At 44.6% G+C, this 11,391-nt stretch overlaps 1 protein-coding gene across 1 annotated transcript in view; it reads left to right on the top strand.

Moving 5' to 3' along the window:
• The window catches only part of st18 (ST18 C2H2C-type zinc finger transcription factor), a gene marked incomplete at both ends in the record, with an annotated part of 28,497 nt that extends 17,857 nt beyond the window's left edge, over nt 1-10,640 (top strand). Inside the window, 13 exons of the mRNA XM_084481520.1 lie at nt 1-105; nt 2,561-2,647; nt 2,775-2,903; nt 4,093-4,205; nt 5,427-5,489; nt 5,881-5,949; nt 6,381-6,443; nt 7,003-7,083; nt 8,995-9,216; nt 9,398-9,486; nt 9,697-9,800; nt 10,197-10,343; nt 10,500-10,640. The exon at nt 1-105 is cut by the window's left edge and continues 122 nt beyond it. Coding sequence (XP_084337646.1) covers nt 1-105; nt 2,561-2,647; nt 2,775-2,903; nt 4,093-4,205; nt 5,427-5,489; nt 5,881-5,949; nt 6,381-6,443; nt 7,003-7,083; nt 8,995-9,216; nt 9,398-9,486; nt 9,697-9,800; nt 10,197-10,343; nt 10,500-10,640 — 1,413 coding nt within the window. The remainder of the gene's footprint in view (nt 106-2,560; nt 2,648-2,774; nt 2,904-4,092; nt 4,206-5,426; nt 5,490-5,880; nt 5,950-6,380; nt 6,444-7,002; nt 7,084-8,994; nt 9,217-9,397; nt 9,487-9,696; nt 9,801-10,196; nt 10,344-10,499) is intronic.
• Nucleotides 10,641-11,391: the final 751 nt, after the last annotated feature.

Below are 11,391 nucleotides of genomic sequence, written 5' to 3' on the forward strand. Positions count from 1 at the left end.
GCCGCCATCCTCAACCTCTCCACCCGCTACCGCAACAACATGGACGCCGCCGCCGCCGCCGCCGCCGCCGCGGGGGCCGGTCGGCACCGGGGCCCCCCCGCCAAGGTGAGGGCCCCTTCCCCTTGTGTCCGGGCGCTGGTCTAGCGGCGGAGCCCGGCGTGGCAGTTGGGCAATACTGCCGCCAGGGTTAGGGGTTGGATTCCGTCCACTGTGGCCGACCCAGTGGTTAGAATGCAACAACAAAATGGTGGATATTTCTATTTAGATAAATATATAGTATGTATATTTATCATTGTTATTTTGAAATAGAGCGCTCGGAAAGGTTTTCACCGTGGTCAGCTGGAAGGGAGAAGCGAGCCCGGCGCATTGGTGTATTAAAAAGGAGGAGATGAGTCGAAGAATTGGTGGAGGAAGGGGGAGAGAAAACATCAAAAGACCAGAATATGGCAAAGGGATTTTTTTCCAGTTTCTCTGGCAGCAGAGAAGCAAGGTGGCTTCCTCCGTGAGGCTTTAATGTACACAAAGGAGAATGTCATGTAATCACATCAAAAGCATGCGAAAACAAGGAGCCCTGCTTCCAAACTACAATTAGCTATCTTTCTTTTCAGTTTGATTTTTTTTGCGTTTTTTTCCAAGAAAATGTTGTATTTTGTTTCAGCACGTTCTGGCACGGCCGCGAGCCGTCCCCTCCCAGGGCCTCTTGTGTTTTACAGATGGCAGGGGATATCTCGCTAAGTTATATGATCCAACACGGGTTGTGTGTGTCTAGTCGGGCAGAGTCTGCAAAGGCTTTTCAATGGATTAAACTAATCAGATAAATTAATGTGAATTCAACTCTGCTCTTTAATTCATACACGCACACAACACACAAAAAACAACACAAAACCACAAACCCCTACAAATCTTTTTTTCTCTCTCTGCGTTTTCAAAAATGTGTGCTTTGGATTATAACTCTAAAACCCTCAATCTCATCGCATTATCTCGACATGCCATTGTCTTTAAACTTTGTTGTTTCTTTTCTCTCTCTCTCTCTCTCCGTACTTCAATTCAAATGTCAATCCCTGGGATATATATACACCCAGTCTTGCGGATGATTCAAGGGTCCACACCTACACAACAACACAGATATGTCTCTCTTTCAGCAGCTTGGTGAGCTGAGAATGTGGCCCGGTACCAGGTACCAGCCCACTGTATGAATTAAACAGTGTGAGCAACTTCATCATCATCTGCTCTCTGTGGACAGCTTAGTTTTGCCTGCAGAGAGATGCATGTACTGTAGGGAAGAGGCTTTCCTTTTTTAGGGTTGAACCCGTACTTCTTTGAGTGCAGCCTAGTTTTCTTGGCGAGACGCCCATGCCGACGTACTGCGGGAGAGAGGCTTCCTTTTTTAGGGTTGAACCCGTACTTCTCTAAGTCGAGCTGAGTTTTTCCTGAAGAGACGCGCAATGCCGTCGTACTCTAGGGAAGAGGCTTCCTTTTTTAGGGTTGAACCCGTACTTCTTTGAGTGCATCATCACCTCCTCGCCCGTGGGTTGGCCCTCGGATTGAAGGTGTCGTCTTTGACCCCGACAAACGTACAACGGCAGGTGCACTTAGTACGTGTTTTGGTTGGTGTTCTTTTCAGCCGAAACACATTGAGTGAGTGATTATTAACAAATAATACGGCAAAAAGACAACCGCTGTTTCACGGCCCTGTAGTTTTCTACACTGATGTTATTTTGATTAGGTACACACATCATCAAACAGCCGGATAATTACAGTGGACAGCAGCATGTGATGCCCGTGGAAATTATCCCCTTTAATTAATTTGAAAGGTCCCCTTTTGTTGCGAAAAATATGTATAGGCTTTAATTATACGAATGTGTTGAGTAATTGGTCTCATAGAAAGGGATTTTGCTCTTTTTTTTTTTTTTTTTTTTTAATAAGGTAAAACTTTTTCGCGTTAATACTATAAAACCCCTCGGCGTTCGCCGCTCTACGGTCCGTCACTCCGTCGCTCGGAGCACACCCGGCACAGCTGTCAACAAGCAAACTTATGCTACGTTAAGCTTTTTAAATTTTTTGTTGTAATAACGATGACCTAAAACCAGCCGCCCCCCCTCCCCCCTGCCCCCCTCCCCACAGCTGCCATCTTGGTTGTGTGTCCTAGAAAACACACAACACAGCTGTCAGTGGCAAAAAAATATACACCAGCCATTTTTTTATTCCAACCGAATTATCGCTGGCTTAGTGTTATGCCGCGGCGTGTGTTAATCACGGCATTTCTTATTCAAAAAAACAACTAAATTTTTGGTTGGGGGGGGGGGGGGGTGCGGGTGGGGTCGTTTTATTATTAAACTCATGACTCACGTTTATAGACCAAAAGTTGCGTGCTTTGCAATTATCATGCCGTCGTTGCCGTATTAATTAAAGGCATTAAAAACACATTTCTTTTAATCTGCTTGTTTTGGTAGAGAGTCACACACTTGCTATGACGCCCATGATGGAGTAGGTCTTCCATCCTGACCAAACTCCACCCCCCCCACCCCCACCCCCTCCCTCTGGCTCTCCTAATCAACAGGACATGCTCATCGAGGTGGACGAGAACGGCACTCTGGACCTGAGCATGAAGCGAGGCAAGGAGCACGGGGGGACGCCCCGGACCAAGGTGCCCGGCGAGGACCCGCTGGCCCACGCGCCGCCGCCTCCTCACCCTCCTCCTCCTCCTCCTCCCCCCCCCTCCTCCCTCTCTTCCTCTCGCCCACCCTCACCCTCCTCACCACCACCCCATCGAGTCGTCGATGGCCAAGGGGGGCAGCCTGCTGATCAACCCGGCCTTCTACCGCTCCCTGTGCGAGCGGGACGGCTGGGAGGGCCGCGTCCCCATGAACTTCAGCAAAGTGACGCTCATGCATGACAAGGAGGTGGGTGGAGACACGTCCAAAACTGACCAATCACAGGGGTGGGGGAACGTGTCCAAAAAAAAAGACGCCTCGAACACTGTGCCAATCACAGGGGAGCAGGGGTGGCGGTCACGGCTGTGCAGTCGTTCAAACGTTGGGTTATAGAAAGTGAAACCGAAAGTAAACCATTAAACGATAGCGGTAAATCTTTTGAGTTACAAAACTGTAAATCTGTAGAAATGCAGAAAGGTTGACGTTGTTATTGAGTCTCTGAGCACGATGCTAAGATGTTTGAGACCTAAGATACCAGATACTTTTCCTATGACTTTAACCACTTTCTCCATGAAAGGTGTTATAAGTTGCGTCTTTGAACCCAATAGACATCGCAACCAGTATTCCTGGAGAGCATCATGACGCAAACAAATGAATCTATTAATACGTCTAAGCATTCTGTGAGGAAGCATCGCAGACCGAGAGGACGAGTATTAAGAGTTGTGCATCTCTCGTCAAACATACGACACACTCGGATACGTTCACATCAGCACACGGCTAATCTGCTTTCTTTACAATGTCTTGCCCGGAGGGTCCAAGGGAACACTAATCTGGTTTATGTTTCAGAAGATTATGTCTTTAGCCTTTAGTTGTAGTTTTATTATATATTAGACTGAATTTCATTACACTGCTGCTTTTTTCCCCACAAGTTTCCCGCCTTCTTTTGTCTTTATGACATCAAAACAGGGACAAACAACACATGTGACCTCTTTCCCAGCCTCACAACATCTGGCACCCCTACACACAGAGTACACCGTCTTTGACAAAAGTCAATGTGAACAGAGTGACTATACATTGCACACACAGCGAGGGCTCAGATTAGGTATGAGTATAAACGATGGGTAGTCTGGCCCACACTATCAGGATCTTTAAGCATAATCGCGGGGGGAGGTGTGTGTGTGTGTGTGTGTGTGTGTGTGTGTGTGTTGGGGGAAGGGGGTGGGTTGTCTTTAAAGAGCATTAAGTGCTTTCCATTGATTACTAACCCTCAGGTCACTGCAGATCATTGTCAAATCTCCACTTTTCCTCATTTTTTTCTGTGTGTGAAGGTTCAGAAGGTGACACGTATTCATACATGGATATGTGTTGATACGTGAACACGTGTTGATACATGAACACGTATTGATACATGCGGTGCGTTTGTTTTGCTGACCAGCCGGAGAACTTTGACGACATGACCCTAGAGGAGCAACACTATCACCACGGCGACGGTGGCATGAACAGCCCCAAAAACAAGCTGCTATTACGAGACGCTAAGAAGGAGCTAATGAGGTACATTGTGCTGTCAGGATCACCGCAGGGGGGCCGGGGGCTGGTTTGGTTTATTTAAAGGGGAGGTGTGGCCGCCTTGAGGGCATCTTGAAGCAGTCATGTGTGCATAACACAAAGTTTTCCCCTTTAAAGGAAAAAGGTCAGTGGACAGATGGTGAACGGTATTAATAATAAAAGTGTAATTCCAGATCAGCCCTCCTATTGGATAAAAAGAGTCTAATACCAATGAGCTGAACGATGCAGATGAAACCTACTGCCCACCACACACACACTCTGTTATTAGCTAGCGTTTCTCTCTATGATATATATATATATATATATATATATTTATATATCACTGTGATACGGTATGTCTGCAGGTTCATGTGGAGAAGATATGTATCTTTGTGAAAGTGAGTTTTTGCCTGTATGTCCGGTACAAGCTTATAAACTCTTCAGCCTTCTAGCCTCTAGCCTGCATGATCTCCCTAGGAACCGCAACCGCAACGCAAACACATCTATTGACATTGGGTTTTCTCTCTCCCTGGGCCGAATTCAATATGAAAGGGACGAGCGTTTTGTAGTGTCTTTTTTCATACATATTTCAACGTAGGTGTAGAACAAAGCTGGCTTTTACTTAATAAATAAGCTTTGAATAGATCTAGATACATAACACTTCCTGCCGTACATTTCTGAGAATCCCAAAAAAGAGGAAAGTTGGATTCTGCAGTTTTCACAAGATACATTAACATTTACATCCAGGGCATTTAGCAGACCCTTTTGTCCAAAGCAACCTACAATAAGTACATTTGTCAGAAGAAAGAGAAACAACAATATATCGCTGTTGGTACAGTAAGGATGTTCATAGAACCAAGTGCCAAGCACTTACAATTGTTGGGTTAACCCATTACCCGTATACAACAAAGATAACTAGGATAAGTCCTATTTTTAATTGCAAGGACGTACAACATACAATAAGTGATTACATTATGTGCCAGGACGTAAGACGCCACAGACCGGTGCGTTAGTCATCAGACCGATTCCTACAACTCGTAGACTAACTGCACTAGCCTGAACGTCGATCAGTCCCATCACTTTCTACTAAGTTTCTGGCCGTACTAACTCTAACCTCTGCGTCCACGAGACGGTCTCTGTTCAACAACACCGACCCCCCCACCCACACACCCGCCCATCTCCGCCCCGTGCACTGCTCCCACTGAAGCCCCTGTGTGTTCTCCTCAGCTGCCCCACCCCCGGCTGCGACGGGAGCGGCCACGTCACCGGGAACTACGCCTCCCACAGAAGGTACTACGCATCCGCTGAACGCTCTCCCCGCGTTCGTTAACACAACCGAGCAGCAACGAGAGCAGAGCTACACTTTGATCGTTCAGCGTGAGATTAACACTGCGTTTAAATAATAAATAACGATGATATCCCCTGACGGCATCGTCATCATCATCATAAAATTGGTGACTCAGAGTGCTACTGTATGAAGAGTAAGGTGGTGGTGGAGGGTGGGGGTGGGTGAGGTTGGGGCCGGGGGGGGGGGGGGGTGTTGGTGGTGTTCAGTTGAATAAACAAGCAGGGAAAAACAGGCAAGGCGGTGTGCATTGTATCAGAATAGCCCGAGTGTGCGTTTGCATTGTGCGCTGATCAAAGAGTGCACTGAGATGACTGAGCTCTTTATCCCCGTCAGCGTGTCTGGTTGTCCCCTGGCTGACAAGACGCTCAAGTCACTGATGGCAGCCAACTCTCAGGAATTAAAGTATGTATTCTGGGGCTGAACGCACATCGTCTACACAGGGATCTGCTCTCACATCCAAACCCGGGCTCCCTTTGTGTTTGGTGTGGTTGTCGTTATTTGTTTCCACTTTGGGCCGTGAGTGAGTGTCCCTGCTGTGTTGTGTTGTGTTGTGTGTGTTTTGTGTATACTGTGTGTGTATTGTGTGTGTGTCCCCGTGTGTATTCACCATCATTCTGACCGGCCGTTTGCTCAATGTTAACGTGGAGGACATCTTGGTTATTGCTGTTCTCTTCACTTTGAGGCTCACGATCATACGATAATAAAGAGAGAGAGAGAGAGAGAGAGAGAGAGAGAGACAGAGACAGAGACAGAGACAGAGAGAGTCAGACAGAGAGAGAGACAGAGAGAGAGAGAGAGAGGGTGACCTGACGTCTGTGTCTCTCTCCCTGCAGGTGCCCAACACCTGGCTGTGACGGATCGGGTCATGTGACTGGGAACTACGCCTCACACAGAAGGTACGGCCTGTGCAATCACTAGAGAGGGCGAGAGAAAGAGAGAGAGGGAAAATCGCTGCAACTGAGCATACATTATGATCTGCTGAAGAGTACAGTAGTGTGTTGGATCATTTATTTCCTTAGCCGGGTTCCATTCATAGCGTTAATTTCTAATAAACATCAGTGTAACACGAGCTGTATATATAGAGTTACCACACACACGATTAGGCATGATATTAAGATGTTTAGGTAGTAGATCAGCATTATAGAGGTGAATATACACCTATAGAGGTCTCTGGCTGTTGAGGAACCAAGCCTAAGAATTGTACTCTTGTGTACTTGCACAATAATATGTAATAAAAGCAATTTGGATCCTGATTCTGATTTATTCTGATCATAGGGGACACATTTTACTTGATAATGTTATTAAGCAGTCCTAGTAAGTGGTTGTATATGTGTTTTGAGTTTTGCTTTTCGTTCTTGTTTTTCCTCTTGATAACGTTATTCAGCAGTCCTAGCAAGAGAATTGGTGTTGTAATTGTGTTTGTGTTTTGCTCTTGGTTCTTGTTCTTTCTCCTAGTTTGTCAGGATGTCCGCGGGCCAGGAAAGGAGGTCTGAAGCTCACGCCAAACAAGGAGGAGAAGGAGGAGCAGGAGATGAAGTAAGAGGTCCCACACATCGGCCTTCAGGGAATTCTGCCTTTGTATTTTAAACGATTGAATGTCAAACAATTGAAGAAAAAAAAAAAACACACAATGAACTGTCACTGTTGCACGCAAAGGGCATTATATCAATGAGCTTTTAAGTTGAACAAAGGGAATGATATTTCTGTTGTTGTAACATTAGTGAATTATTTTACAAGGATTAGCCACATGTTTAGAGGGGGATTTTTCAGGTTTGTGTATTGCGCCGACTGCCAGACAGGGATATCTGGCACTCTGTGATGAGGGCTTTCTTGGTAATTATATTAAGAAACCGTGGAACTGCTCCACTCCGCTCACTGTAGTCAAAGCTTAACTGTTCTCAGCCCAGTTGTTCAGCCGAAAAACAAACACGCACACGTATATATATATAAATATATAAATAATAGAATTGATCTGTTGCCTAAATCCAGTCCAACCTATAAGCTGTTGTTTATGAACAGTATACATCTGGGCATTATATTATTTATTTATTATCAGGTTTTTTCTTTGTAATTACTAATGCAACGGCGAGGGTGAGCTTAGGAATTAGACAAGAATAGATGCTGTGTGTTTCACAGAGCCCAGAGGGGAAGGGAGCAGATTGCTGTACATGGCAGCTCCATATATGGATCATACTCTGGTATTGTTCTAGTGCCTTCCACCAGGTGACCTAGCCGCGCTGCGTGGCAGTAATGGCGGCCGTGTTGTTCGCTCCTCTAAGTGCGTTGGCTTTGTTGAGTAACTAAAACAAAACAACACAAAAAAATCGGCTGAAACAGGCTTTTTCGCTGCCGCCACTGCACTCTGTGCAGAGTGTGTGTGTGTGTGTGTGTATTTGCATGTGTGTGTGCTTGTGTACATGTATGTGTGTGTGTGTGTGTGTGTGTGTGTGTGTGTGTGTGTGTGTGTGTGCACACCTGTGTTTGCGTGTGTTTGCGTGTGTGTGTGTGTGTGTGTGTGTGTGTGTGTGTGTGTGTGTGTGTGTGTGTGTGTGTACGTGTGTATGTCTGTGTGTGTGTGTGTGTGTGTGGTGTGTAGCATCTCAGGTGAACCTTCACCTTTATCAATAAGAGGGAATGGGGCCGGGAATGGTAAAAAAAGCCATCACATTCTTTCACACGCTGGGATTACATGTCAATTATGTGTAATTCATGTCCATTACTGACCCGCGGCACGCCACACACACACAGAGACCAGGGCTGTGGCGCGAGCCCTCTTAATGATATTCTGTTAAGAACACGTGCTCATGCATTTGCGCCACAAACAGTAATGCAATTTTTAATGCATTGAAACACACTTGCACACACACACACACACACACACTCAAATTCACACACATTAATAACATTTCATGCACTTAACAGAGCATTTGCCTGTTCTGAAGTTTTAGTGGATTAGCCGTAACTTAAAGCTTACATGATTAATGGAGTATATTTCTAGTTTAGGGGGACTTCGTTTTTAATCAGCATTTGGTTGGATTAATCAACATAATGGTCAAACAAATCTTCTGGTCTAGTTATACAGTGAGCTTGTTTTTATTAATTTCTTTAATAAACTATGACAATAATTGCACTCGAATATATATATATATTTTTAGATATTGTTTTAAGTTGTGGGGTTATGACTGATGTAATGAAATGTGTGTGCTTTACCCTGTTGGCATGATGAACACAGATTCAGTGTTTGTATAGAGTTATATATCGTATATAGTGCTAAAAACGTGCTGCAGGATATCAAATGAATATATGAATATGAAAGCTAGGTATCTGATGACAAATAGCTCGACATGCGGTACGTTTGAAAAGCAGAGCTTGACGCGCTGCTGTTTCTTGTGTGCAAACGTAACGAGCGACATGAGCCACACTCTGACCTCTTTATCTATCTGATAGGTGCCCCGTAATTGGCTGTGACGGACAGGGCCATATATCAGGGAAATACACCTCACACCGCAGTGCAGGCAGTTGCCCCCTCGCTGCCAAGAGGCAGAAGGAGTCCTCTATGAACGGACTACCCTTTCCGTGGAAGGCAAATAAGCAAGAACTGCCCCACTGTCCCTTGCCCGGCTGCAATGGCCTCGGACATGCCAATAATGTTTTTGTCACTCACAGAAGGTGAGGTCCCCTTTGTCCTGTCTCCACAAACAAATACTGATGGTTGACGTTTTTTGCATTCCAAACAATAGAGACATTTCACTTCACGTTCAACTGTTTCATTCGGACAAATAAGTTTGTCCGCTTGGCGTGTTTCCCTCGGTCTAATCTCTGCTGCTGGTTGTGTTTTTGTGTGTGTTAGCTTGTCTGGCTGCCCATTGAATGCACAGAGTATCAAGAAGAAACAGTCAGGAGAGGAGATGATGACTATTAAACTAAAAGCCAGTAGCGGTAAGTTGTTTTTATGATGCATCATATAAATATATTAAAAAATATACATATATATGTTTATAAATATGTTTATACAGCATACATGTTTTGTAACTGAAAGCCTTTTCACTTAACTGAAATGTTTATTGAATCATCACAAATTCACTCTCTGAACGCATGGTAATTACCAGTTTGCACATAATTAGAACTGGGATGTGTGTTTTCACTCAGGTGTTGAGAACCGGGAGGATGTACAACATTTGGATCACGAAATTAAAGAGCTGAATGAATCCAATCTGAAGATAGAGGAGGACATGATGCAGCTCCAAACCCAGGTAACTATTTACTCCGTGGCACTTGGCCCGGAGACACAATTGGATTTGATTTGTCAACTGCTACAGTATACTACTACACTGAAAGCTGCACCCAAACCTCACCTTGGTTTCAATATATTTATCAGCTTATAGGCTCAGCGGTAAAGCTTGTGTCTGGTCCACTCGACCAATCATGTATCAGTATCAGAGTCAGACAGTTGTTGAGATACATTTTCCAATACATCGTATTCAACACTTTGTTTTTGTTTAAGCGTTAATGTTATGTCATAGCATCCCTATGAATATGAATATGATAATAAACAATAATACACACCACGAAAACAGAGCAAAAAACATATGGAACCAACCGCCTTCGGCTTCCCCAATTTGACGAGCCCCGTTCCTTCCCCCCGAAAGCAGATCTCGTCGATGGAGTGCAACCTGAAGACCATCGAGGAGGAGAACAAGATGATCGAGCAGCACAACGACAGCCTGCTGAAGGAGCTAGCACGTCTCAGCCAGACGCTAATCAACAGCCTCACCGACATCCAACTGCCCCAAATGGTACGGTACCGCCTGCACCACCACCACCCCCCCAAAACCACGCCCCGCGTTTAAAACCCCCCCAAAAATAAAATAAAGAATATCATACTTACTATCACTTGTCAATGTTTTGCACTCATTTATCTGTTGTTGTTGTTGTTGTTGTTTTTGTCACAGGGCCCCATCAGCGAGCATAATTTCGAAGCCTATGTGAACACATTAACTGACATGTACAACAACTCGGAACATGAGTACTCTCCGGAGTGCAAGGTGCTCTTGGATAACATTAAACAGGCTATTAAGGGCATTCACGTCTGAGCTGTGGGGTTTCCAAGAGGCTCCTTTGACTTGGAATAATAGCACTCCGCGGCCCTCTATTTTACTGAACAGGGCGGCCTGGCTGGGCTCCATCTATACCACAAGGCTTTTTATATTTTTTGGAAATGTTCAGCGTTTCCACAGGATAAGTACACTGCACTGAGAGAAAAAGACCAGCCAGACTCCTAATGCTTTCACTGTTTGTTGCGTCCCCTCTCTTGATATGTTTATTTCCCAGTGAGATTTTGACAACCCCTTCTATTGCACTTAATTATTTTGTATGGTTTTCTTGATTTTAAATTCTATACGTGATTCACGTCATACTTATTATATTATTGCTATTTATTATATTTGTTCGCCATTGTATTTATTTTTTCTTCAATTTCTATTTATTTATATAATTGTGAAAATGGTTGATATTGACAAATCGGTTGACTTTCTGCACATTGTAAAATTACATCGAAGCACATTCCAATTTTCAATCACGGTTTACTTTCGCCATCTAGTGTTGAGGAACTTATTTTTCAGACCCCCCTCCCCGCCCCACACCCTCCACCTAAAAAGTACAAAACTACCAAAATTACGTTTAACACTTGCTTTTGCTTTTTTTTTTTATTCTTTACTGAAAACTGAATGTATGGTTAAGCAAAGTGAACTCTGAGATCAAGAAAATGCAATTGCACTTGTACTGTATGTGTACCCCATGTTCCAGTGATGTGGAAGGCCTAACGCCACCCAGGAAGAGGGGGCA

The sequence above is a fragment of the Micromesistius poutassou genome (assembly GCF_964030765.1).
Source record: "Micromesistius poutassou genome assembly, chromosome: 16".
NCBI classification, from domain to species: Eukaryota; Metazoa; Chordata; class Actinopteri; order Gadiformes; family Gadidae; genus Micromesistius; species Micromesistius poutassou.